We start from the raw sequence: 27863 nt of genomic DNA on the forward strand, positions 1-27863 counted from the left end.
GTTGAATATTATATGGTAGTTCCTGTCTTTGTTACTGTTGTATCACTAATCTTGGTAATGTTTTGTTTAGGTGAATGGGGTGAGGGTTGAGCTCCCTGTGAATCTCCATTCTTCAGTAAGAGTATCATTGGAGGGATCATTTGTCACGGTCCAGACAGACTTTGGTCTTCAGCTGAAGTTTAATGGCGACGCCGAACTGTTTGTCATGGTGGATGAGAGATACAAAGGACAGCTGTGTGGCTTGTGTGGTACCTATACTTATGACCAGCTCGACGACTTCTTGCAACCTGATGGAATTTTAGCCTTGGATTCCAATCAGTTTGGAAACAGCTGGAGAGTTCCTGATGATGACTGGCTGTGAGTATTTCCTGCACCGTATTGTGAATTAAGGTAAATGCAGTGTAACTCGCAAGACCTTTGCAGAGAGTGGGGAGCTATGGCAGTAAGTACAGTAAGCGGAGCAGTCGATTGATGTAAAAACAACTAATTTGCACGATGGCAAGTCTGGGATTTCCTGTCAATGTCCACATGAACAGGTGCTGTTGGTTGTGTTCAATCACTGTGGTTTGCAGTGAATACTTGAAACCAATTTTCCAGTATTGTTATTAGCACATATGACATTGAAATATCACAGAGGCATCATCGAAGGACATCATGCCTTTGGATGTATTCTGAGGGAACTATTTTGACAGCACCTATATCTATCCATTGACGTTTGAGGATGATGAATTAAAATGAGAGCTTTCTTTCTTGAGGACAGAAATTATACCTGATTTTCCTTGCACAGGTGTAATCAAACCGCTCTACCACCACCCACCTGTGAGCCATCATCAAATGAAGAGGCTGAGGAATACTGCAAAATTATTTTGGCAAACGATGGTCCTTTCAAAGATTGTCACTGGTATATTCCTCCCCAGTTGTACTTTGAAAGTTGTGTGTATGATCACTGTGCTACTGGAGGAGATTCTGTGCTGCTGTGCAATGCTCTGGCATCATATGCTTCAGCCTGTGAAGCAGCTGGTGTTGTTCTGGGAGACTGGATGGAACAGAGTGGCTGTGTTGAGAAAAGTAAGTTTGATATCACGTATCTTTACTTGTTCTTTTCCACTATTTTATTTCTCAAACCTCCTTCTTTTAAAAAGCATTTGGACAGTTACATGGGTAAGATGGGTACAGAGGGATATGGGCCAAATGCGGGAAATTGGGACTAGCGTAGGGGTTTAAAAAAAAGGGCGGCATGGACAAGTTGGGGCGAAGTGCCTGTTTCCATGCTGTAAACCTCGATGACTCCTAATGAGTTGTATGGATAAATCACAATTTCCCTTCCAAACACATTCCCATTATTAATAATTAGCTGTGTCCATGAATAGTTGACTTGACTTATTCTCTTGATGTTGAGGTCATCACTTTTTACCATTCTTTGATATATATTCAGGACAGGTCCTTTTGAAATAGTAATTCTGAAATATTTGCTCATTTCTGGTCATCAATTGAAATGTGATCGCTCGAGTACGTTTTGGGTGATGTTTCTGGAACATCATTAGGACAAGAACAAACGATTCAGTCAATCTCGTGCTGAATGGTTGTAGTGTGGATCTACAACAGAAAGGACTAATTCTTCTGGGCCACTGAATCTACTTGTTAATTTTGCAGAGGCTGGGTAACTCATAAAAATGGAACTCTATTTGACTATTCACATACTGCCCAATGAAAAGCAACCAAATCCTCCTAGCACACTGTATTTGGTGATTGAATATACATGATTTCCAACACAGGAATCTCATCACCAAAGTGCAGTCTGCAGAGCAGCAACACCCAGTATGTCAGTTATAAGGAATGTAAGATATTCTGCCTTTTCTTGCATGAATTGAATAATTCTGTCATTGATTTGCTCTGTCGTATTGGCATGTATTCTTTGAAAGGAAGTGTGAAGAATTTTCAAACTGTTTCCAGTCGAGATGATTGTGATTCCTATGGAACTTCCTTGCGATGGTTTTACCTGTTTTCATTTCTGGTTAACGCTGCAGGTATTAAAGATGCAAATAACTGTTGTGTATGAAACCCACAGGTTGTGCGTTGGACTGTAATTTTGATGTTGGTCTGTGCAATTGGACTCAATCCAAGACAGATAATTTGGACTGGAAACGCATCAGTGGTTCGACACCGTCAATTCACACAGGCCCGTCTTATGACCACACCACGGCAGGTAGGCGATGTGAGATGCTTATCTTACCTTTAGGGGTGGGAAGAGCAGAAGATTTGTTTCTAACCAGTGAGCATAATTGTGTGTCCAGGTGGTTACTACATCTACATTGAAGGAAATGACGGCAGTGAAGGAGACAGAGCACAACTGGTCAGTTCTCCATGCAAAATGACAGGAGCTCAGTGCTTGCGATTCTGGTACCACATGTATGGAGTGGCTTATAGCATGGCTTTGAAAGTTTACCAGGTTGAAGGTGGGATACCAGCACTAATGTGGTCGAAGACAGGAAATAAGGGAAACAAATGGATGGCAGGAGAAGTGGGCCTGCAGCTCTCAGGAAATTCTCGGGTAAACTATCTGAAAAATATTTGTGTGATTTCTTTTTGGTTTTTGTTATGTGATGAACTCGGGCAATATGCAACATCAGTCGGAAATCCAATAAAGGTTCTACATCTTCAAATAACATTGAACTTGTTAATTTTAAATCAGAGGAGATATCTGTGGTTGTATCAACAAATTGATGTATTCACCCTGTTCCCCAGTGTTACTGAAAGGGAGATACTGAAATTGTATTGTTTGACTTGCTGTTGCTATCTGCTACACGCTGATATTTTGATGCTTTCTCTTACAGATCCTCATTGAAGCAGTCCGGGGCAATGACTATCGCAGTGATGTTGCTGTGGATGACATCTCCTTCCATCCTGGATGTTGTGGAGGTTTGTAGACATGACTAGTTTTCTGAGCTATATTGTGATTCATTGGCTATGTGACTTAAACATTGATGAAGATGAGATCTTAAGCAATTGGAGCAGGAGCAGACTATGCAGCCCTTGATCCAGCTAGTCCATTGAATGTGTTCATAGCTGGTCGTCAGCCTCAACTCCACTTTCCAAGCTGCTCCACAGGTCCCTTGACTCCCTGAGATTTCCAAAATCCTTTTATGTCGGCCGGAAGTATAGTCAACGCTGGCAAATCCACTGCATTCTTGGATGGAGAATTGCAAGATTCACAATTCCAAGAGTGAGATAATTTCTTCTCATTACAATCCGACATGATCGACACATTACCCTGAGATTGTGTTCCTGTGTTTGAGATTTGCCAGACAGAGGAAACAACCTCTCTGTGGCCAGCATTGGTTTTAGCTTTGGTGTTTCCTGTCTCTCCTCATAACGTGTTGTCCTTTTTCTTTTTCCACATTGGGTGAGTGTGGAAAGTTGACTTGATTTGTTTATAACATGGAGATTCTTCTGACTTTTTACCATGTTTTCTCTGCAGACATGTGTGACACAACAGCCACAATGAGCACTCCAACTACAGCCAGCACCATGACTCCTGACACAACAGGTAAATGAAAGCAGCCAATATGAGATGTGGGATATTGGTTGTGCCATTCTTATTGCAATCTCATTGACTTTGTGTTGCTGGTAGATAATTAGAGACTGCTATTTTTTCACCCATCCTATATTTGTATTAACCATTTAATCAGTTTTGATCAATTGAGTCAAAATATTACAGATGCCATTTTATTTTTTAGAAATGACAATGGGTCTTGTCACCAGAAATTAATTCTGATGCAGGCGGAATGGTAGTAGGGTACTGGTACTCCACAAAACCGTTTACTTCAATTCTTATTGCAGTCTCATTAATGATGGGTTGCAAGTTGAAATTTTGATTTTATTACTTTAGCCAGACAAATGATTCTGTTAATTTCTGGAAAAACTGATCTTATTTCATAATTCATGTATCACAGTGGTTGGTCACTTGGGAATAATCCTTCAATTTAATTTGCTTTGCACACATCTCGTTGGGATCAACTTGTTTTACCAAGAGTTGGTAAATAGTATGAAGGTTACACTTTTCACTATCTTGTATATCTTGACATTGGGCATTGTTCCCATAATCTTCCCTGTTTGTTTCTATGTGTGGGATGTTCCCAAGAATGGCTAAGTGTCTGGGTCTAACTGAAAAAGTCCATGTTTCTTTCTATCGGCACGGAAACATTTTCAGACCAGATCTTTTGGCATTCAAAATCTGGGGACGTGGTAAATGCCGTCAGTCTGATGGGGTGGAGCCTGATAAAGCCGGCAAGGCCAGTTCTCGCGGGATCGGGGCGCCATCTTTAAAGGTTTAAGATTGGTTCTCCCAACCCCTCCATGGGCAGCGAGGAACATCTCTACAAGCATCGGGGATCCCTTCCCTTCCACTGAAGTATCGGGGCCACTCTCTCTTGCTGTCATTGGGACTCTACCCTCTATCCCCCACCCTTGCTGCCATCAGTACTCATCCCTCTCACTCCCACAACATGTAAGGGAACCCATCCCCTTGATGTAGGGTTAGATTAACCCCTCCAACCACTGGAGGAGGGTTACTTTTCTGCCAGAGCGCCCCCCCCCCCATGTGCCTCCTGGCACTGCCAGTGTGCCAAGGTGCAGTGCCCAGTCTTAGACCTCAAACCCAGGGCCACTATGTATCTCTGAGCACCCAGTTTGGCCATCATGACTGGTTTTTATTTGTGAAGACCAATCGTGATTCATGCTGGCATGACGTCACATGCCAGAGAGGCGACACTATTGTGTAAAGCTGTTTAATAGTATAAAAATTTATTTAAAATCATGCAAGTTAAGTTCATGCCATTTCTGGCGGGGCACAGGGAAAATCTGAAACCAAGATCTATAATATTCACTTGACCTCACGTGATTTGGCATCCACAATGGGATTTGCGCCTGCAGCAAACAGGGCTGCTAGATCTCACCCTGTGTTTATTCTTCTTCTCTATGTAATGAGCTCAGCAAACAGAAATGTTGAATGCATGGCCAAACCAAATTAAAGTCTTGACATTGGTCACCAATAAAAGTTAGAGAACTATAATTAATAATTCTAAATATTGATATTTGAGAAATGCATTTCTATGCCTCCCTGATTAATAGGGAGCCATTATGTTCATAGCCTGGTCTTCCTTCTATGGCTTCACTGGATAAGAGCAGAAGCACTAAAATTGTTGCGTGTGTGTTTAAGCTGCCAACATTCATCACTGAGGTTCATCTATAAAGAGTAACTGCTTGGCCCAGGTATTATGGAGTACTCCCTGCCTGTGGGAACTTACCATGTAAGAAGTCTCACAACACCAGGTTAAAGTCCAACAGGTTTATTTGGTAGCAAATACCATAAGCTTTCGGAGCGCTGCTCCTTCGTCAGATGGAGTGGAAATGTGCTCTCAAACAGTGCACAAAATCAAGTTACAGAACACTGATTAGTATTAGTATTCTAATCAGTATTCTGTAACTTGATTTTGTGCACTGTTTGAGAGCACATTTCCACTCCATCTGACGAAGGAGCAGCGCTCCGAAAGCTTATGGTATTTGCTACCAAATAAACCTGTTGGACTTTAACCTGGTGTTGTGAGACTTCTTACTGTGTTCACCCCAGCCCAGCGCCGGCATCTCCACATCTCGAATTTACCATAGCAGTGAGTCAAAGTCTTCAAGAAATGTATAAGGGAGTAAATTAATGGAAAAAAGAATGTTCCACAAGACAGCTTTGTGAAGGGTTTGTTTTTCCCATTATAAACTGTTGATATATCCTATGGGCCAAAAAGTGTCCAAATTATAAATGATGACAGCTATCTAACAGAATGGTAAATAACTCCAATTAACTGGCTGATTTTCTGTGAAGGTCATGGTGTATGCAGTGCTTCTGGAGATCCACACTACAATACTTATGACACACGTGTTCACCACTTCATGGGAACATGCACATATGTGTTGTCCAAATTATGCAATGACTCTTCAGTGCTCCCTTACTTTGATGTATCAACTACCAATGAACATAGAGGTACCAACACCAAAGTATCCTGGGTGAAGTCTGTCCACGTGTTTGTCCACAACAACACCCTTTCAATCATGAAAAATCATCAAGTTCTGGTATGTGAGTTTACTCTGTATTATCTTTGATTCTTCATAGATCGATGCAGGGTCTGCCTTAGATCTTGTTCAGAGATCCAATAGAACAATGTGCCAGTAGAGTCAGAATTTGCATTTTTTGTTGCATCTCTGGGCTAGTGTTGTGAAGAGGGCTGGAGGAGACAGAAAATCAGATATAAAACAGTTGTCTTAATTTAAGATGCTCACCAGTACCAATCTTCTCATAGCTGGAATATAAAACCATGTTTACCCTTAAAAAAGTAAATAGCGTTGCATTTGGTTTGGGGGCCACTTTCATTGATTTAGAGTAAGGTACTGTTCATGGAAACAAGTTGGGAAACACAATGCTATGATGAATGATTTATTTGCACAGTTTATTGCACATTAATTCCAATATTCCAGTATTAATTGCAGTATTTCTGCACCAGATCTGATGAAGTACATGACAGAATGATGATATAATCAGGGCATACCGGAGATCCAACAGGTTCAGTTCAAATACCTGCCATTGCCAGGAAGACATGATATCAGTTTTATATCTGAAGCAACTCATTTTATTAAATACAAAATGTTCATAGTTTAAGGAGTCTAGGTTGTGCACTAGAAGTATAAAGAAAATAAATAAATTGTATCATAAAAACTTAACAAAATCCTGATAACATTTTCTAGAAATGATAATCTAATTACTGATCTGAGTTTGAGATTATATTGCTTGTGTGACCATAGTTGATTCTTTGATGTAATTGTATGAATGAGGCATATTGGCTTGTTATTTATGTAAACAGTAAGTATATTTTTCTCTCCTTAGCTGAATGGAAATAGAGTAAACCTGCCCATATCAGTTAAAAATCTCTTGGTAGTGCGGATGAGTGGTGCCTATGTTTTACTGGAGACTGACTTTGGCCTGATGGTGAGGTTTGATGGCATCCACCATGTTGATGTGTCTATACCATCTACGTATGCTGGACTGCTCTGTGGCATGTGTGGTAGGTCCTGTAGACATAATGAGCAAATCTTTAACACAAACGTGTATTTATATTTATTTTTAAATGTTTTCAAAATAGTAGCTTTTCATTCCTGTTTCACTCCGAGGACAGAATTTTCTTGTCCCGCCTGCCCTGAGAATTGTAGCGGTGGGGGGGGGCGAGCATGGAAAGGTTCATTGACCTCGGGTGAGATTTTCCGGTCTTGGGGTGAGCACAGATGGAAAATCCTGCCCCTAATGTATAATGACAGCTATTCATCATAGGCATATTTATGGTTTAATGTATGCATCCAGGGGAGGTGATGGCCTAGTGGTATTATCGCTAGGCTATTAATTCAGAAACTCAAACTAATGTTCTGGGGCCCGGGTTCGAATCCCACCACATTAGATGCTGGAATTTGAATTCAATTTTAAAAATTCCGGAATTAAGAATCTACTGATGACCATGAAACCATTGTCGATTGCTTTCATCATTGTTTCTGGTGGGGCGTTTCAACTTTGTGTGCAACAGGTATTTCCTAACCTCTTCTGCCAGCAGTGGGAGCATTTCTCATCTGAAGGTTGTGGATTTAAAGCCTACTCCAGAGACTTGAGTAAATAACAGAGTCCTGACACTTCAACGTTGCAGTGAGAGAGTGCAGCATTTTTAGAGGTGGCATTTTTTGATGAGCTGTTAAACCAAGAGTCTATCTGCCCTCTCAGGAATATAAAAGATACCATTGCACTATTTGAAGAACAGCAAGGGAGTTCTTTAATTCCTACTCAGTATTTATCCCTCAGCCAACATAGTTAACACATATTAGCTGGCCATTTATTTTATTGGCTGCGGGACTTTGCCCTTTTGGAACAAAAGCAATTTTTGGCATGGTACCAGTGCCAAAATTGCAGTATGGCAGCATCAAAAAAAAACAAGCAAGTGACAAAAAAGTGTAGAAATTCTGATCCTGTGTCTTTTTGTGTGATTTAGGAAACTACAATGGTGACCCGAGTGATGATATTATTATGCCTAATGGCAGCCTTACAACAGATTCTAATAAACTAGGGGAAAGTTGGCAAGTACCTGATGGAGTAATTGAGTAAGTACACACAACTTAAATTAGTTCTTACAAGTAACAATTAAAAAAAATCTTGAGAAGTGGGTGTCACTGGCAAGACATTTATTGCCCACCCCATTGAGAAGGTGCTTAGTGCTGGACGAAGGAATGAATAGATATCCAATGCTCTGTTGCTGATCAACAATCCTGCCAGAAATGTCATGGTGTAGCTTCCAGACAAAATAAAACCAAGCACAATTAGGAAGATTCCTTTAAGAGATTAACATGCTGACTATCATATTCTCGCTTCATCAGACAGCTGTAAATTGCATCTTCATAGCTCCTTCAGCATTAAAAAGCATCCAATTCATAGAGGAATGAGGAAAATCAATGTCAACCCAAAGGTAGAGAGATTAGGTGGGGATGCAATAGATCAGTCCCTCTTTCACATCCTCCTGGACCATGGTTCCACAGAACTTCAAGTTATTTTTTCCAGGACTCTCATTCACCTCATCTATTCTGGAGTTCTTGGCTCCACAGCTCCCCCCTCATAGATTCCCAGCCCCAAACAGTTTGCAACTACCTCTTTTCCAAAATCCACAATGAGTCCGGGCAGACTCGTTGCTTCAGCTTGTTCCTATCCCACTGAACTTATTTCTTCCTATCTTGAATCTAGTTTTTCTCCCCTTGTGCAGTCTCTCCCTACCCACATCCATGACTCTTCTGATGCCCTATGACATTTCAACAATTTCCTGGTCTTTACCATCTTCTCTTCATTGTGGACATCCAATCCCTCTATCCGTCCATTTCCCACTGGGACAATCTGAGGGTTCTCCGCTTCTTCCTTGAATTGAGGCCATTCCCCGTCCACCACCTGCCTCGTCCACCTGGCTGACCTTGTTCTTTAATTTAACATTTTTTCCTCCGAATAAAAGGTGTTGCTCTGGCTATCTGCATGGTTTTTAGCTATGTCTGCCTTTTTTTCCAGGGTAAGTTAAACATTCCTTTTACCAGTCCTAGCCTCGGACCCCCTCCCCCAATTTGTTTTACCTGTATATTGATATATTGGTGTCATGTCCTGTTCTCACCCGAACTGGAAAACTTTGTCAACTTTGTTTTCAATTTCCACCCATTTGTGAGTTTCACATGATCTATCCTTGACTCTTCCCTTTCCCTTCTCAACTTCTCTGTCTCTATTTCTAAAAATAGACTTTCAAATAATATTTACTACAAGCCCATTGACTCATGCAGCCTTCTCAAATACACTTCCTCACACCTTTACTGTGTGAACTCCATTCCATTCTCCCATTTCTCTGTCTCCATCACAGATGTTATAATGATGCAACCTTCCACAACAGTGTATCTGACATGTATTTCCTTTTCCTAAACTGAGCATTTCCCCCATCTTGGTTGACATGGCCCTCAATTGCACCTGACCCATTTCCTACACTTCTGCTCTCACTGGAACCACAATAGGATTTTCCTGTCCTCACCTTCCAACCCACCAGACTCTACAACAAAAGGATCACCCTCTGACATTGCCATCACTTCCAGCATGTTGCCACTACCAAACATATCTTCCCCTCCCTTCCCAGCATTCCGTCAGGACCTTCTTTCTCTACAAAACCCTGGTCCACCGTCAAACACCCACAAAGCCTTCCCATGGCACCTTCCCATCCAATTGCAGGAGACATAAAACTTGCCCTTTTACCTCCTCTCTCCTCACCAAGGCCCCAAAAAGAAGTACAGAGTGAGACAAGGGATGAGTGCTAAGCCATCAATTGGGTGCAGATGGGAATTCAGTGCAGAGGGGAAAGAGGTGTAGCTTTTTATATCTTTTTTTCAGCCTCCTGTAGCTGGTGAGTGTTTTTCTTTTGTCTGCAAGCTAGGAGAGTTGCCACTACTTCAGCAGTATAAATAAATAACAAATTGACTAAGTAAGGTTAGACAGACATGGCAGGGCTCGTGACGTGCTGTGACTGTAACATGTGGGAGTTTGTGGAATACATTGCAATCCCAGACAACTATATCTGAGGTGAATATCTGTGGCTTCAGCAACTTTGGTTCATTTCAGACATCGTGGCACATCAGGGAAGGGGAGAGTTACTTGAACACTGTTCCAGGAGGCACAACTCTCAGATTAGGTAGAATTTTAGGGTTGGTCAATGGTCAGGGCCTGGAGGTTGTGACTGCGAGTCAGGTAGTTATGGGGACTCAGCATACATGATGAAGGAAATTCAGGCTTTGACAAATAGGTACGAACAAGGTGCTTGCTACCTGTGTGGATGAAGAGAAAACCTGCAGGCTGGATGAGCAATCTGACCATGCCTTCACTAAATTGGTCCCTGCGATGAGGGCTTTTAAAAATTCTTTCATGGGATGTGGGCTGTGCTGGCTAAGCCAGCATTTAATGCCCTTGAGAAGGTGCTGGTGAACCGCTTTCTTGAACTGCTGCAGTCCATGTGGTGTAGTTACACCCATTGTGCTGTTAGCGAGGGAGTTCCAGGATTTTGACCCAGGAACAGTAAAATAGCGATGATATAGTTCTATGGTATATGGTCTACTCCTGCTCCCATTTCTTGCATTCTTGTGTTCTACTACCAGCGATATACTTATACTTCTTTCAATTCTACATACGGTATTTGCTGTTCACACTGCAGTCACCTCTACTTTAGGGAGACCAAATGTAGTTTGGGTGATTGCTTTGCAAAACACCACTAAAGTAGAGGTGACTGCAATGTGAATAGCAAATACTGTATGTAGAATTGAAAGAAATATATCGCTGGTAGTAGAACACAAGAATGCAAGAAATGGGTGCAGGAGTAGACCATACACCACAGAACTATATCATCGTTATTCACTCCACAGGTATGACCCTGAGTTTCCAGTTCTTTGCCAGTTTAATACTCCACAATATTCTCATGCTGACTTCTCTGTCTTCAGCCTGCTACATCTTATTGAAACTTACAGGATACTGCGAGGCCTGGATAGAGTGGACATAGAGAGGATGTTTCCACTAGTAGGAAAAATTAGAACCACAGGGCTCAACCTCAGGCTAAAGGGATGATCCTTTAAAACAGAGATGAGGAAGAATTTCTTTAGTCAGAGAGTGGTGAATTTGTGGAACTCTTTGTCGCAGAAGGCTGTGGAGGCCAGGTCATTGAGGGTGGCTTTAAGACAGAGATAGATAGGTTCTTGATTAATAAGGGGATCAAGGGTTATGGGGAAAAGGCAGGAGAATGGGGATGAGAAAAAAAATCAGCCATGATTGAATGGCGGAGAAGACTCGATGGGCCGAGTGGCCTAATTCTGCTCCTATGTCTTATGGTCTTATGCTGTTCCAATGAAGCTCAATGTAAGTTTGCAGAACTTCAACTCATCTTTTGATTAGGCACTTTATTGCCTTCTGGACATGTTGAACACTGTGCTTAACAATTTCAGACCAGATGCTTCTACTTTATGAATCTGACAAAACTACTGTGGTTCTCATTTAGCTTTATTAAAACACTTAAAAGTTAAAGAAACAATTCTTGCACAATAAAATTAAGTTAACTTTTCCAACTGCCTGAAAAACATATATAAACATGATGAAGTTGACTGGGCTGTTGGATTCAACTCACTGAGCTCGCATTGACAGATGAACTCAGGGTTTTCTTGGTACAAAGGTGAATCTCGCATGTCCTCTTCCATCATCACAGGTCACGCGAGGCCAATTGAGTCTTTGCTGGGTTTTGTCTTAAAATATCAATTTTTATTCCCCTCTTTGAGCCCTTCTGGAATGTTCTCTAGCTTTCAGCCAATGAAGTCACAGGATGGGGGTCACAGCACCCATTGAGGTTAGGCCAGGTCATTCGAAGTGTACATATTCCCTTCCAAGATATGATTAATAGCAGGGAGTCTGAATGAAGCTGGGGAATACACAAATATATTGGGGGCGATCTTATCAATTCTAACTGCTGAACAAGCGTGAAAACGGGAGAGAATTGCAGCTTTCAGACATGATCTTATGCCACTTAGTGCAGAAAAAGAGGCAAAGTATGATTGATGCCAGTTGAAGGAGTGGAGTCTACTCTTGCCAGAAAGCCAGCTGCTCACACTAGAGGATGCAATTGCACATGCACAGATATCTCAATATTCTGTGCAGTAGCACAGAGATCTGTCAGTACCCCCATCCCTGCTGGAAATCGCACCCCCCACCCCCCAATTGCTGGCTTCCTTGGCCGATTGCACCCCCACCCCACCAGATATTGCCCAGATACCACCCCCCTCCCTGCTGATTGCCACACCCTCAGCCGATGGCCGCCCCGAAACGCCTCTCCCCTTCCCCTGGCCGATCAACAGCCCAGCCAATCCCCAATTGCAGAATGCGCAGTGCACACCCCCTCCCCACCCCCCGTCTCTCTTTAGGACCCACCCCATCATGGCCCTGCCCCTCCCCTTAGGCCCTGCCCCTTGGCACTGCCTGTTGAATGGTGGACACTGCCAGTGTGCCCAGTGGGCAGTGCCCAGGGTGCCAAGTGGGCAGTGCCAGGCTGGCACTGGCAGGGTCCCAGGCTGCCACTGTCCAAGGGGCATTGCACCCCCCACCCACTCCCAACCACCCAGAGGGGTGCCTCAGTGGCCTCCAGCTTCACTGGCGAAGCCATCATATCAGATCCCCGTTGTAAAGAACATACGTGATCCTCGCCAGTGAAGACCTCCTGTGCTGGTAAGATCGTGAGAGGCTAGAAACTGGGCACGAATCTGGCTTATCGCCTCTCTCACGATTTTACAGGCTCGCCACGCTGATCAACCAGCGTGATGAGCTGCTAAGATTGCCCCCAGTGTCTTTTTCAATTGTTCTGGCTAAGTACCTCCTGATGGGTTTTGGGTCAGAAAGAGTCTCTGGTCAATATGTAAGAGATCTGGATTCTCTTTCCAAGATATGGCTGAGTACTTCTTGAAGGATTTTGGGTCATAATGACTCTTCCATTGCTAACATCAAGTACCTTTGTTCAATGTGCAAGACAGGTCGAGGCTGGTCCCTTTTGGCTTTTGATCAGTGGTAACCTTGTCCACATTCCATCAGGCTTTGCTTGTCAAAGCAATTTAGCTATATATATAATTTAAAGTGTCCAATTTTATATTGGGCCTAATTGCTCAGGTTGCTGACTACTTGGCCATAATGTGGAGATGCCGGTGTTGGACTGGGGTAAGCACAGTAAGAAGTCTCACAACACCAGGTTAAAGTCCAACAGGTTTATTGGACAAGCCACAAGCTTTCGGAGCACAAAAATTTTTAATTTAAGGCTTTTTGGGATTGTTTTGCCATTGTGGACCAGTAAGAATCTGAGCGGTGCACAAATGGGACTCATGGTGCAGGATAATATATGAGCAACAGATGTTTATACAATTTGGAGTTTATGGAGGGACAAGAATGGAAGGATACGATAGGGAGTATTGCCATTATTAAACCTGAAGATGACAAAGGATTGTTTTTTTCAGCAGCAGATGGGCTTGAGAACAAAGAGAACAGTACAGCATAGGAACAGTTCGACCTTCCAAGCCTGTGCCGATCACGGTGCCCGAATTAAACTAAAAAAAATCTTCTGCCCTTACACAGTCCGTATCCCTCTATTCCTTCCCTATTCATGTAGCCATCCAGATGCCTCTTAAATGTTGCTGATGTGCCTGCTTCCACCATCTCCTCGGGCAACGCGTTCCAAGCACCCACCACTCTCTGCGTGAAAAACTTCCCCTGCACATCTCCCTTAAATTTTCCCCCTCTCACCTTGAACTTGTGCCCCCCTGTATTGACACTTCCTCACTGGGAAAAAGCCTCTGACTATCCACCCTGTCTGTGCCTCTCATAATTTTGTAGACCTCTATCAGGTCCCCCCTCAGTGCCTGTCTTACCAGTGAAGGTGGAAATAAGTAACCTTAAAAAGATGCAAATAGGTGCAATGACTCTGGAACTGGAAAGATAGCTTGGGTTTGGACAAGACAGCTGGGCAATGTGTCTCATTGTTTCATATTTCTCAATCCACTTGTTTCACTCTTATTTTCAAATACAGATGCAATCATGGTGTGAGTGACTTTAAATGTGATCCAAATATAAAGGAGAATGCAGAGAAAGATACCGCTTGTGGAATGATTACAGATTTAACAGGTACAAACATTCTGGAGACTGTGATGCAGTGTTAATCTTCTTGGACAAGTAATCCAGAGGCCCAGGCAAATATTTGGGGGACACAGGTTCAAATTGCACATTTAAATTCAATTGATCAATAAAAAAGTATGGAATTGAAAACTAATCTTGGCAATGGTGACCATGAAACTATCTGGTTCACTAATGCCTTTTTGAGAAGGAAATCTGCTGTCCTTACCTGGTCTGGCCTACATGTGATTCTAGACCCACAACAAGGTGGTTGACTCTTAACTGCCCTCTGAAATGGCCCTAATAAGCCATTCAATTTAAGGGTAATTAGGGATCAGCAAGAAATGCTGGTCTCACCAGCGACGCCCACATCCCATGAAAGAATGAAGAAAATCAGTCTCACTTTAAAGAAAAGCAAAATGAAAGCAAACTGCTTCCCACAATGTTTTCAAACTAATTACCATGCCATTGAATCCACATCTGTTGGTATGCAGTTTTCCTTAAATGAGCACGCCACTCTTTGACTGTTTATTGTCTTTCAGTGTGAACATTTAATTTATTATAGAATATTTATTACACTCATCCCTGAGTGTGGCAACATTTATAGTTTGAGCTGTCCATCTTATCACTGAAAGAGATAAGAGACAATTTCATGGGGGAAAAAATAGGAGGAAGTAACTTAAAAATAAGTTACAACCTGGTATCGAAGTTCAAATGGTTTATATGCTGAATAATGAATACTTATGAGTTGCAAGTGGACTTTAATTGAGGGATTGGGATAATTTTATGTACCGTCTTGGATATCTGGCAGCTAGTTACTGACAGGAATCTGTAAGAATCAAATTGTTTATACTCAGAAAATGGCTTCTCAGGAGTAAATTGTAGTCTCCAACCTAATCCAGAAGTCGTGATGATTTGTCTGTGGAATTATATTACAGGCTGGAAGCCTAAGGCACTATTTGGAGAAAGAAATAATTGCATTTATGTAGCTCATTACTCCATCCAAAACATTTCACAATCAACAAGTTATTTACTTTGTGTTGGAATCTGACATCCAAATATTTACCTCAAATTATCCCTTTTAGTCTGACCAGTGTCACAGGAAATATTCAAATACTGATTACAGGCTTTAGTATAATGGAAGAGATTGAAGATTCAAATCATAAAACAATTCTTTGCTTGAAATTATTGTAAGGCACAAGGACATTGTGTAGCGTATTACAAGGCCACTCACTGCCTGATTGTCTGGATGTGGAGATGCCAGAGTTGGACTGGGGTGGGCACAGTAATAAGCCTCACAACATCAGGTTAAAGTCCAACAGGTTTATTTGGAATCACAGGCTTTCGGAGCACTGCTCCTTCATCAGGTGACTCATCTGATGAAGGAGCAGTGCTCCAAAAGCTCGTGATTCCAAATAAACCTGTTGGACTTTAACCTGGTGTTGTGAGGCTTCTTACTATTGTCTGGTAAAGTGTTCGGAAATGGCATGTTTAAATTAGAAATATTTATTTTTCTGTCAGGATATAATTTATTTGTTGTATCTTTTTTTCTGGCTGTACCTAGGTTTATACAAAGAATGCCATGTTAAAGTTCGACCCGAGAATTACTTTGAGAACTGTGTTTATGACATGTGTATGAGTGGAGGACAGTCCACCACACTTTGCTTTGCCCTGCAGACCTACGCTGACTTGTGCGCTCAAGCAGGAGTTTGTCTAGAGTGGAGAAATAATTCATTTTGTCGTAAGTTTTGTTTTGCAATTCACTGCTCAGTTATGCACCGTCCATAAAAAGCAGGAAAAATCAATCTCAATTACTGTCCCATCAACATACTCTCAATTATCAGCCAAGTGATGCAAGGAGTAATTGATAATACTATCAAGCAGCATTTATTCACTCGTGACCTTTTCATCAATGCTCAATCAGGGTCCTGGACCTCATTTGCAGCCTTCATCCAAACATGAAGAAAGAGATGAACTCAAGAGGTGAGGTGAGAGTCACTGCCTCTTGACAGAATGGCATCATTGGTCAGAGTGTGGCATCAAGGAGATCTAGTAAATAAATAGAAATCTTGGGAAAACTCCGCTCGTTGGAGTCATACCTAGCACAAAGGAAGGCGATTTTTGCGATTTTTGAAAGCCAATCATATCTGCCCCAGGCGGCACGGTGGCACAGTGGTTAGCACTGCTGCCTCAGAGCACCAGGGACCCGGGTTCGATTCCCGACTTGGGTCACTGTCTGTGCGGAGTCTGCACATTCTCCCCGTGTCTGTGGGTTTCCTCTAGGTCCTCCGGTTTCCTCCCACAGTCCAAAGATATGTGGGTTCGGTGGATTGGCCATGCTAAATTACCCCTTAGTATCAAGGGGACTAGCTAGGATAAGTGCATGGGGTTATGGAGATAGGGCCTAGGGTGGGATTGTGGTCGGTGCAGACTCAATGGGCTGAATGGCCTCCTTCTGCACTGTAGGATTCTATGATCTATGATTGCTACAGGTGTTCCACAGGAATGTATCCTAGACCCCAACTATCTTCAGCTGCTTTGTGAATGATCTTCCCTCTACCATAGGTGTTCAGTCCCATTCACAATTCCTCAGGTACAGAAACAGTCAGTGCCTGCATTCAGAAAGAACTGGACAACATCTAGGCGTGGTTTGATAAGTGGCAAGCAACATTTGCACAGCACAAGTGCAATGTACACCTCCAACAAGAGACAATCTATCCATTCCCTTTGACATTCAATTACATTACCATCGCTGAATCCCCCCCGTCAACATCGTGGAAGTTAACATTGACCATAAACTTAACTTATTGGGGAGGTGATGGCCTAGTGGTATTATCACTGGACTGATAATCCAAAAACTCAGCTAATGTTCCGGGGACCCGGGTTTGAATCCCACCACGGCAGATGGTGGAATTTGAATTCAATAAAAAAAATCTGGAATTAAGAATCTGCTGATGACCATAAACCATTGTTGATTGTTGGAAAAACCCATCTGGTTCACTAATGTCGTTTAGGGAAGCAAATCCACCATCCTTACCAGGTCTGGCCTACATGTGACACCAGCGCCACAGAAATGTGGTTGATTCTCAACTGTCCTCAGGCAATGAGGGATGGGCAATAAATGCCGAACAGCCAACAGCGCCCATGTCCTATGACTGAATTTTTAAAAAATCTCCAGGACCACAGCAATGTGATTGATTCTTAACTACCTTTGGGGAACTAGGGATGAGTAATAAATGCTGGCCAGCCAGCCAGCAACACCCATGTCCCACGAATGAATAACTTGACCAGCCATATAAAAACAGGCTACAAGACAAAGTGAGAGAATGGGCATTCTATGATGAATGATTCATTTCTTGACAACCGAAGTCTGGCAAAAGTCAGGAACATGATCCTTCACAGCAGCGCTTTCAAACCTCATTAATGGGCGGCACGATGGTTAGCACTGCTGCCTCACAGCACCAGGGACCCGGGTTTGATTCTGGCCTCGGGTCACTGTGTGAAGTTTGCATGTTCTCCTTGTGCCTGCGCGGGTTTCCTCCGGGTGCTCCGGTTTCCTCCCACACTCCAAAAATGTGCGGGTTAGGTTGATTGGCCATGCTAAATTACCCCTTAGTGTCAGAAGGACTAGGAGGGTAAATATATGGGTTCGGAGATTGGTGGGATTGTTGTTGGTGGAGGCTCGATGGGCCAAATGGTCTCCTTCTGCACTGTGGATTCAATGATTCTATAACCTCCACCATCTAGAAGGACAGAGGCAGCAAGTGAAACACCGCACATAGAAACACCACATCTCTAGATTCCTCTACATAGCAATTGTCATTCTGACTTGAGCCAAGGTTGTCACTCCATCATTGTCGCTGGGTGAAAATCCTGGAACTTCTTACCTGACAGCACTGCTGGATGTACCTTCACCACATGGACTGCAGTGGTTTAAAAAGGCACTTCACCCCATCTTTTAAGATCAGCTTGGACTGGGCAATAAATGCTAGCTTCCCCAGGAACACCCACCTGCTGTGAATTCATTTTTAAAGAGGGACTTGTGGAATAAATATTCGGGAGCTGCCGGGGCAACGCCCTTTTACTTTAGTAACCAGTTTCTTTTTGAATTTCACCAGCCAAAAAAGCTGATCAGAAATTGTTTAGTAGTTTACAGGCTGCAGAGATTGGGCAGCCGAGATACCACCTGGCTATTAGGGCTCCATTGGGTGTCCAGCAGCAGGGTTGGAGTGTTTATATCAGAAGTTTTATCTGTAAGACTATTAAAGTAACTTTGCGATAATATATAAGCCAAGAGACCTTGACTAACATTAACCATTGAGTTTTCTGAGTCGACTTCCCAGTTTAACATCATCACAGGCTACAGCTGAATGGGAACAGACTGTTGGGAATTAGTTCATTCCTCCCAGTTTCTGCCAGATGGAGGAAGTTAAAATCCCCTCTAATTTTGCAAAGAATTGTGCTGTTGATAAATTTAAGTTAATACCATTATTACATTTTCAAAAATTATCTCAAAAATACAGTTCCCTGCCATCATCATCCCCTCTTACCACATTATGAGGGACATGGATAGAGTAGATAGGAAGGAAATTTACTTCTCAGTAGAGAGATCAATAACAAGGGGGCATAGATTTATGGTAAGGGGCAGGAGATTTCAAGGGGATGTGAGAAAAATCTTTTTCACCCAGTGGGTGTTGGGAATCTGTAGCTCACTGCCCGAAGGGTAGTAGAGGCGGGAACTTTCACAACATTTAAAAAGCATTTAGATGGGCACTTGAAATACTTTAGCAAATAAAACTGTGGGAAAAGTGCGGGAAAATAGGATTAGAATAGATAGGTGCTTGATGGCCAGCACAGAAATGATGGGCTGAATGATCTCTTTTTGTGCCGGAAAACTCTGACTTCATGACTCTATCCATACTCCCCCTAAGGTAGCCTTCCAGAACTTTGCTTAAAATGGCCATTCCTCATGTATGGGCATATGGACCAATACTGGATTAAGAGCATTCATGCCAATTATAACTCTGCCATTGATTGCTTGGCTGAGATCCATGATCTGGGATTGAACTACAAATTGTCTTGGTGTGTTGTGTCGGTACATGGTACATTTGTGTAAAGAGTTGTAAGCAACTCTAATCTAATGAAAAATCACAAGTCATGGTTTCCTTTGAGACATTTTGACATAGGATGTTTGGACTGTAGGTAGTGTGATACATTCTATTGTCATGTAGTTTATGTAAGATGAACCATGCCTATGAAATACCAGTTTGTTTTTCCCACACCCGCTGAAATGTTATATAAGCTGGCAACAGAATAATGTGACTCATCCATATACCTGTATATTTTCTTCAGCCATATCCTGCCCCGGTGGTAGTCACTATGAGAGGTGTGGTACTAGTTGTCCCGCAACTTGTACAGATCAATTGGCACCTGACAACTGTCTTCTACCAGCTGTTGAAGGATGCTTTTGTGACCCTGGATATGTTCTGAGTATGGACAAATGTGTTCCAAGCAGTCAGTGTGGTTGTGTGGATGAGAACAACAAATACTTTCAGGTAAGTGTATAGACCTTTGCCTGGTATCATTATGTAAGCTACTTGAATGAAAGGAAAGCCTACTGAAAATGCGCAGCAAATCAATCTGGACCTGAAAGGAATGGGCCGGTTAAACCAGAATCCTGCTGATTGACCGACCTATTTAAACTCCAGAGGGGGTTGAAGGTTTTGGATCATCTTCTTCCCGACATCTCTTCAGCCCTTCCAAATCATGTTGAAGCATCTCTGCATCTTCCTCCCACTCAATCTTGTATCATCTGCAAATTTGGAGATAATACATTTAGTTCCCTCACCTAAATCATTAATATATAATATGAACAGTTGGGGGTCCTAGCACAGATCCCTGCGGTACCCCACTAGTCATTGCCTGCCAATCAGAAACAGATCCACTTTTTCACCTCTTTACTTCCTGTTTGCTAACCAGCTTTCAATCCATCTCAAGACAGTACCCTGTAATTCCATGTGCTTTAACATTACATAATAATCATCTGCTATGTGAGATCTTATTGAAAACCTTCTGAAAGTCTAAATAAACCGCATCCACCAGTTCTCCCTGGTCAACTCTACTAGTGATGTTACATAGAACTTACTAATGTTACTTGTTACATAGAACATAGAAAAAAAAACATCCTCAAAGAATTCCAGTAGATTTGCCAAGCATGATTTCCCTTTCATATAATCGACTTTGTCTGATTATACCACTACTTTCCAAGTGCTGAGTTATGAAATCCTTGATAATGGAATCTAGCAACCTCCCTACTACCAATGTTAGGCTCAATGGTCTATAGTTCCCTGTTTTCTTCCTATCTCTCTTTTTGAATAGCGGGCTTACATGGATTTGCCCCTCCCTACCCTCCAATCTGTAGGAACCATTCCAGAGTCCAGAGAATTTTGGAAAATGACCACCAATGGATCTACTATTTCTAGGGCAACCTAAGTACTCTGGTATGAGGATTATCAGGCCCTGGAGATTTATTTGCCTTCAATCCCATTAATTTCCCCAAAATCATTTCTCTACCAAAACAGAATTCCTTCAGCTCCTCACTAAAATTTGTGTTTCTCATGTCTTCCTTTGTGAAGACAGAAGCAAAGTACAAATTTAGTTCTTCAGCCATTTCTCAGCACTGGATACTGGATGCAGGGCTATGGGCCCTGACAACTTTCTGCCAATAGTACTGAAGACTTGTGCTCCTGAACTTGCTGTGTACCTAGCCGAACTGTTCCTGTACAGCTACAACACTGGCATTTATCCGGCAATGTGGCCAATTTTGCTCAGGTATGTCCCATACACAGGAAATAGGATAAATCCAACCCGGCCAATTAACAACCCATCAATCTACTCTCGATTATCAGTAAAGTGATGGAAGGGATCATTAACAACACTATCACGCAGCACTTACTCAACAATAATCAGCTCACTGACATTCAGTTTGGGTTCTGCTAGGATCACTCAGTTCCTGACCTTATTACAGGCCTAGTTCAAACATGGACAAAAAAGCTGAACTCAGGATATGAGGTGAGGTGAGAGTGATTGCCTTTGACATCAAGGTGGCATTTGACTGAGTATGGCATCAAGGAGCCTCAGCAAAACTGGATTCAATGGGGGGAAAAAAACCTCCCCTAGTTAGAGTCATACCTGACACAAAGGAAAATGGTTGTGATGGTTGGAGGTCAATCATCTCAGTTCCAGGACCTCACGACAGGAGTTCCTCAGGGGAGTGCCCTAGGCCCAATCATCTTCACCTGCTTCATCTATGACCTTCCTTTCATCATAAGTTCAGAAGTGGGGATGTTTGCTAATGATTGCACAATGTCCAGTGCCACTCACAACTCAGATACTGAAGCAGTCAATGTCCAAATGCAACAATACTTGGTCATTTTCCAGGCTTGAGCTAACAAGTGGCAAGAAACATTCATGGCACGCAAGTGCCAAACAATGACCATCTCTAACAAGAGAGAATCTAATCATCGCCCCTTGACATTGAATGGCATTACCATTGCGGAATCTCCCATTCTCAACATCCCGGGGATTACCATTGACCAGGAACTGAAACTAGACTAGCCATATAGATACCATAGCTGCAAGAGCCTGTCAGAAGCTAGGAATCCTGCAGAGAGTAACTTACCTCCTGACTCCCCAAAGCCTGTCCACCATCGACAAGGCTCAAGTTAGGAGTGATGGAATACTCTCCACTCGCCTGGGTGAGTACAGCTCCAACAGTACTGAAGAAGCTCGACATCATCCAGGACAAAGCAACCCACTTGATAGGTACTCCATCCACAAACATTCACTCCCTCCACCACTGATGAACAGTAACAGCAGTGTGTACCATCTGCAAGAAGCATTGCAGAAACTCATCAAGGCTCCTTAGGTAAACCTACCAAACCCATGACCATCTAGAAGGATAAGGGCAGTTAATAAATGGGAACACCACCCCTTGGAATTCCCCTCCAAGTCACTCACCATTCTGACTTGATGATGTATTGCTGTTCCTTCACTATTGCTGGGTCAAAATCCTGGAACTCCCTCTCTAACAGCACTCCCTACACCTCATGGACTACAGTGGTTCAAGAAGGCAGCTCACCACCACCTTCTCGAAGGCAACTAGGGATGGACAATAAATGCTGGCCTAGCCAGCATCACCACATCCCATAAATGAATAAATGAAATAAAATCATGGTTTAACAATTCAGCTATTTCTCACATTGAAATCACTTTATTTAATAGTGTCCTTTTGGTTTTTTCAGCTAAATGAAAACTGGTTCACACATGAGAATTGCACTGAGCGTTGTACATGCTTAGGCAAAAACATCATTACCTGTAGAGCTTGGCAATGTGGAGCATTGGAGACATGTGAGAGACATGATGGAGAGCTGGGGTGTCACATGACAGGTTAGTCGCCTTGTCTCATGAGGAGGTAGCAAAATGGTCTGCCAATGAGCAATGATACCTTTTGCTCAAAAATGTAGAACTATAAAGATGTAAAAGTCATTTAGATGTCAAAGCTCCTTTGATCAAAGTTTGCTATATCTCTAGTTAATAACTTGTGTCCCCTCTGATACAATTTGTGTAGAAATATATCGCCTAGTGGTTACTTAATTTGCATATCAGGTCCCACATTCAATCACTATTCCGAGGTAACTAATATCAGTTGAGGCAGCAGTAAGAGATGTTACAACTTGTCTCAGGACCCATGTCCGAGGCAGAGTAATCAGCCATGCTCCTGATAGGAGTGACTCCTGCTACAAAGTGCACTGCATAGTGGACAGATACAACAACTACCACCTACATTTATACTGCACGTTTACAAAGAACAGTACAGCACAGGAAACAGGCCCTTCGGCCCCCCAAGCCTGTGCTGCTCCTTGGTCCAACTAGACCAATCGTTTGTATCCCTCCATTCCCAGGCTGCTCATGTGACTATCCGGGTAAGTCTTAAACGATGTCAGCGTGCCTGCCTCCACCACCCTACTTGGCAGCGCATTCCAGGCCCCCACCACCCTCTGTATAAAAAACATCCCTCTAATATCTGAGTTATACTTCGCCCCTCTCACCTTGAGCCCGTGACCCCTCGTGAACGTCACTTCTGATCTGAGAAAAAGCTTCCCACCGTTCACCCTATCTATCCCCTTCATAATCTTGTACACCTCTATTAGATCTCCCCTCATTCTCCGTCTTTCCAGGGAGAACAACCCCAGTTTACCCAATCTCTCCTCATAGCTAAGACCCTCCATACCAGGCAACATCCTGGTAAACCTTCTCTGCACTCTCTCTAACGCCTCCACGTCCTTCTGGTAGTGCGGCGACCAGAACTGGACGCAGTACTCCAAATGTGGCCTAACCAGCGTTCTAGACAGCTGCATCATCAGACTCCAGCTTTTATACTCTATACCCCGTCCTATAAAGGCAAGCATACCATATGCCTTCTTCACCACCTTCTCCACCTGTGTTGCCACCTTCAAGGATTTGTGGACTTGCACACCTAGGTCCCTCTGTGTTTCTATACTCCTGATGACTCTGCCATTTATTGTATAACTCCTCGCTACATTATTTCTTCCAAAATGCATCACTTCGCATTTATCCGGATTAAACTCCATCTGCCACCTCTCCGCCCAATTTTCCAGCCTATCTGTATCCTGCTGTATTGCCCGACAATGCTCTTCGCTATCCGCAATTCCAGCCATCTTCGTGTCATCCGCAAACTTGCTGATTACACCAGTTACACCTTCTTCCAAATCATTTATATATATCACAAATAGCAGAGGTCCCAGTACAGAGCCCTGCGGAACACCACTGATCACAGACCTCCAGCCGGAAAAAGACCCTTCGACCACTACCCTCTGTCTCCTATGGCCAAGCCAGTTCTCCACCCATCTAGCCACTTCTCCTTGTATCCCATGAGCCTTAACCTTCTTAACCAACCTGCCATGTGGGACTTTGTCAAATGCCTTACTGAAATCCATATAGACGACATCCACGGCCCTTCCTTCATCAACCGTTTTTGTCACTTCCTCAAAAAACTCCACCAAATTTGTAAGGCACGACCTCCCTCTTACAAAACCATGCTGTCTGTCACTAATGAGATTGTTCCGTTCTAAATGCACATACATCCTGTCTCTAAGAATCCTCTCCAACAACTTCCCTACCACGGATGTCAAGCTCACCGGCCTATAATTTCCTGGGTTATCCCTGCTACCCTTCTTAAACAACGGGACCACATTCGCTATCCTCCAATCCTCAGGGACCTCACCCGTGTCCAAAGAAGCGACAAAGATTTCCGTCAGAGGCCCAACAATTTCATCTCTCGTCTCCCTGAGCAGTCGAGGATAGATGCCATCAGGCCCTGGGGCTTTGTCAGTTTCAATGTTCCCTAAAAAACCTAACACTTCCTCTCTTGTAATGGAGATTTTCTCTAATGGGTCAACACCTCCCTCCGAGACACTCCCGGTTAACACGCCCCTCTCCTTCGTGAATACCGATGCAAAGTATTCATTTAGGATCTCCCCTATTCCCTTGGGTTCTAAGCATAATTCCTCTCCTTTGTCCCTGAGAGGTCCGATTTTCTCCCTGACAACTCTTTTGTTCCTAACGTATGAATAGAATGCCTTAGGATTCTCCTTAATCCTGCCTGCCAAGAACACCTCGTGACCTCTTTCGCCCTTCTAACTCCCCGTTTGAGTTCTTTCCTACTCTCTCTGTATTTCTCCAGAGCTCCATCTGTTTTCAGTTGCCTGGACTTAACGTACGCTTCCCTTTTCATTTTAATCAGATCCTCAATTTCCCTGGTTATCCACGGCTCTCGAATCCTACCTTTCCTATCTTTCCTTTTTACAAGCACATGCCTATCCTGCAGCCTTATCAATAGTTCCTTAAAAGACTCCCACATGCCAGACGCGGACTTACCTTCGAACATCCTCTCCCAATCAACATCCACCAATTCCTGCCTAATCCGGCTATAGTTAGCCTTCCCCCAATTTAGCACCCTGCCCGTAGGACAGCACTCATCCTTGTCCATTACTATCCTAAAGTTAACAGAGATGTGGTCAGTATTTGCCACTTGTTCCCCTACCGAAACTTTGATGACCTGACCGGGCTCATTTCCCAGAACTAGGTCCAGTATAGCCCCCTCTCTCGTCGGGCTATCTACATACTGTTCCAAAGAACCTTCCAGTACGCATTTTACAAATTCCTCCCCGTCCGGACCCCCAGCTCTAAGCACTTTCCAGTCTGTGCCAGGGAAATTAAAGTCCCCCACTACAACAACCCTATTTTTTCTGCACCTATCCAGAATCTCCTGACATATCCTTTCCTCCACTTCCCGTGGGCTGTTGGATGGTCTGTAGTACACCCCCAGCATAGCGACTGCACCCTTCCTGTTTCTGAGTTCCACCCACAGCGACTCAGTACATGACCCCTCTAAGTTGTCTACCCTCTGCACCGCGGTAATATGCTCCTTAACTAATATCGCTACTCCCCCACCTTTTTTAGCCCCTCCTCTGTCTCGCCTAAAACACTTATACCCCGGAATATTCAGCTGCCAGTCCTGTCCTTCTTTTAACCAAGTTTCCGTCACCGCAACCACATCCAAATTCCTCGTAAGCATTAAGGCCCTAAGTTCGTCTGTTTTACCCGTTACGCTCCTCGCATTGAAGCAGATGCACTCCAGACCTCCAGGCCCAGTCAGGTCATCCTCCTCCAGAGTGCTCCTCTTCTTAGCTAGCCTTGCCCTGGCCCCCAGCTCAACCCCAGCCTCAGTACTTACTGACCTACTGTTTTGTTCCCCACCCCCCTGCCACACTAGTTTAAATCCTGCCGAAACACTCCAGCAAAACTCCCAGCCAGGATATTTGCTCCCATTTAATGTAATTTAATGTCTCAAAGCACATCATGGGAACATCATAAAGCAAAAATGTGGTGATACATTATTGGGGCAGTGTCTTAAAGGAACAAAGCGAGGTGGAGAGGTGGAATGATTTAGGGAGGTAGTTCCAGGTTTTTGGACCTGGGCACTTGTAGGCATGAATACCAATAGTGGAACGAGTAAAATCAGGCATGCCCAAGAGGCCATTCACGAGCACAGATATCTTGGAGGGTTTGTGGGACTGGAAGGAATTCCAGAAATAGGGAGGGGCAAACCCATGGAAGGGCTTGAAAACAAGGATGAGAATTTTAAAATTGAGGCTTTGCTTAACTGTAAGGTTAAGTGGTGAAAGCATATCTCAGGTCAAATATAACACCAAGTTCACAAACAGTGTGGCTTAGCTTCTGACAGTCATCAGAAAAAGGAGTGGAGTCAGTAACTAGAGAATGGAGTCAATAACTCGAGAATGGAGTTTGAAACAGGGACCTAAAGCAATGTTTTCAGACTTCCCAGTATTTAATTGGAGAAAATTACTGGTCTGCACTGTCTTTCATATATGTAGACATTTAGCAACAGTGGTGAAGGAGAGGTGCTGCTGAAGTGGAGCTGGGTGTCATCAGTGTTCATGTGAAAATCAACATTGTGCTTTCGGATGATGTCACTGCAAGGTGCACTGCATGTAGATGAGAAATAGCAAGAGACCATGGATTGATCCTTGGGGGACACCAGAGGCAACAGATTAAGCAGAGAAACTATCGTTAGTAATACCCTGGCTTTAGGTAGAATGGAACCGGGCGAGTACAGCCCATCCAGCTGGACAAGCTGTGTGGTGTTCCAATATTCTTCCCCAGTTTTCCACATCACAACCATGACTAACACTTCAGTGCTACTTCATTGTCTGTGAATCATAGCATAGCAAGTGTGAATGTTTGAATATTAATCTAGAGCAGAAGCCAGCTTGGCTGTGATAACCCTCAATAACTGAATTTCCTTTTGACAGTCAGTGTCAAACATTGAAGACAGGCTACTCAGAGTATTGGCATCCATAGAAGAGCATGGGTCTGGAAATTCAGGAAAGCAAAGAATTAGAGGGGACGTGAACTTCCACAATCTTGAGGACAAAAATAATGAAGCAATTCTGAGGGCTATGGTGATAGAAAACCAAAGCCCATTGTGTCATCATGTACTTAGCTTTAATAATTTCTTTCAGCATTAAAACCCAGCATTTCACACTAAAGTTTTATTGTTTATCTAGGAAGTGCCTCCTGCTATGTTGGTGGTGATCCTCACTATTATACCTTCGATAAAATCATGTACACATTTTCGGGTGCTTGTGCTTATACCCTGGTGAAAGTCTGTGACAACAGCAGTGTGGTTCCTGTCAGCATCACTACGTTGAATGAAAGGCATGGGCAGAGCCTCTCTACTTATTTGAGAGAGATCTACGTAGATGTGTATGGTGTACGCCTCACACTGCAGAAGAATAGAAGAATTTTGGTAAGATCTCAGCAGTGAAATGTAAAAGATTGCAAAAAATTTCATTTGTATCAACCTTCAACTTTTTTTTGTGTTCTTTGCCCGTCAAGTGAAGAGTTCTGGTGTGAATGAATGAATGGTGTGAATCTACATAGGGCACCCAGTGTTAGAACTGGGGGCTAGAAGGTAATG

The 27863-nt window shown here is 43.2% G+C and overlaps 1 protein-coding gene across 1 annotated transcript in view; it reads left to right on the forward strand.

The window, feature by feature from the left end:
• The window catches only part of LOC144485739 (IgGFc-binding protein-like), an 80261-nt gene that overhangs the window by 5393 nt on the left and 47005 nt on the right, over positions 1 to 27863 (forward strand). The window contains exons 11-25 of the mRNA XM_078203848.1: positions 71 to 357; positions 788 to 1068; positions 1776 to 2027; positions 2069 to 2206; positions 2295 to 2551; positions 2835 to 2919; positions 3479 to 3547; positions 5876 to 6123; positions 6932 to 7109; positions 8076 to 8184; positions 14196 to 14290; positions 15843 to 16019; positions 19631 to 19833; positions 22582 to 22726; positions 27451 to 27692. Of these exons, the coding sequence (XP_078059974.1) occupies positions 71 to 357; positions 788 to 1068; positions 1776 to 2027; positions 2069 to 2206; positions 2295 to 2551; positions 2835 to 2919; positions 3479 to 3547; positions 5876 to 6123; positions 6932 to 7109; positions 8076 to 8184; positions 14196 to 14290; positions 15843 to 16019; positions 19631 to 19833; positions 22582 to 22726; positions 27451 to 27692 (2766 nt within the window). The remainder of the gene's footprint in view (positions 1 to 70; positions 358 to 787; positions 1069 to 1775; positions 2028 to 2068; positions 2207 to 2294; positions 2552 to 2834; positions 2920 to 3478; positions 3548 to 5875; positions 6124 to 6931; positions 7110 to 8075; positions 8185 to 14195; positions 14291 to 15842; positions 16020 to 19630; positions 19834 to 22581; positions 22727 to 27450; positions 27693 to 27863) is intronic.

This window comes from Mustelus asterias, chromosome 3 (assembly GCF_964213995.1).
Source record: "Mustelus asterias chromosome 3, sMusAst1.hap1.1, whole genome shotgun sequence".
NCBI lineage: Eukaryota > Metazoa > Chordata > Chondrichthyes > Carcharhiniformes > Triakidae > Mustelus > Mustelus asterias.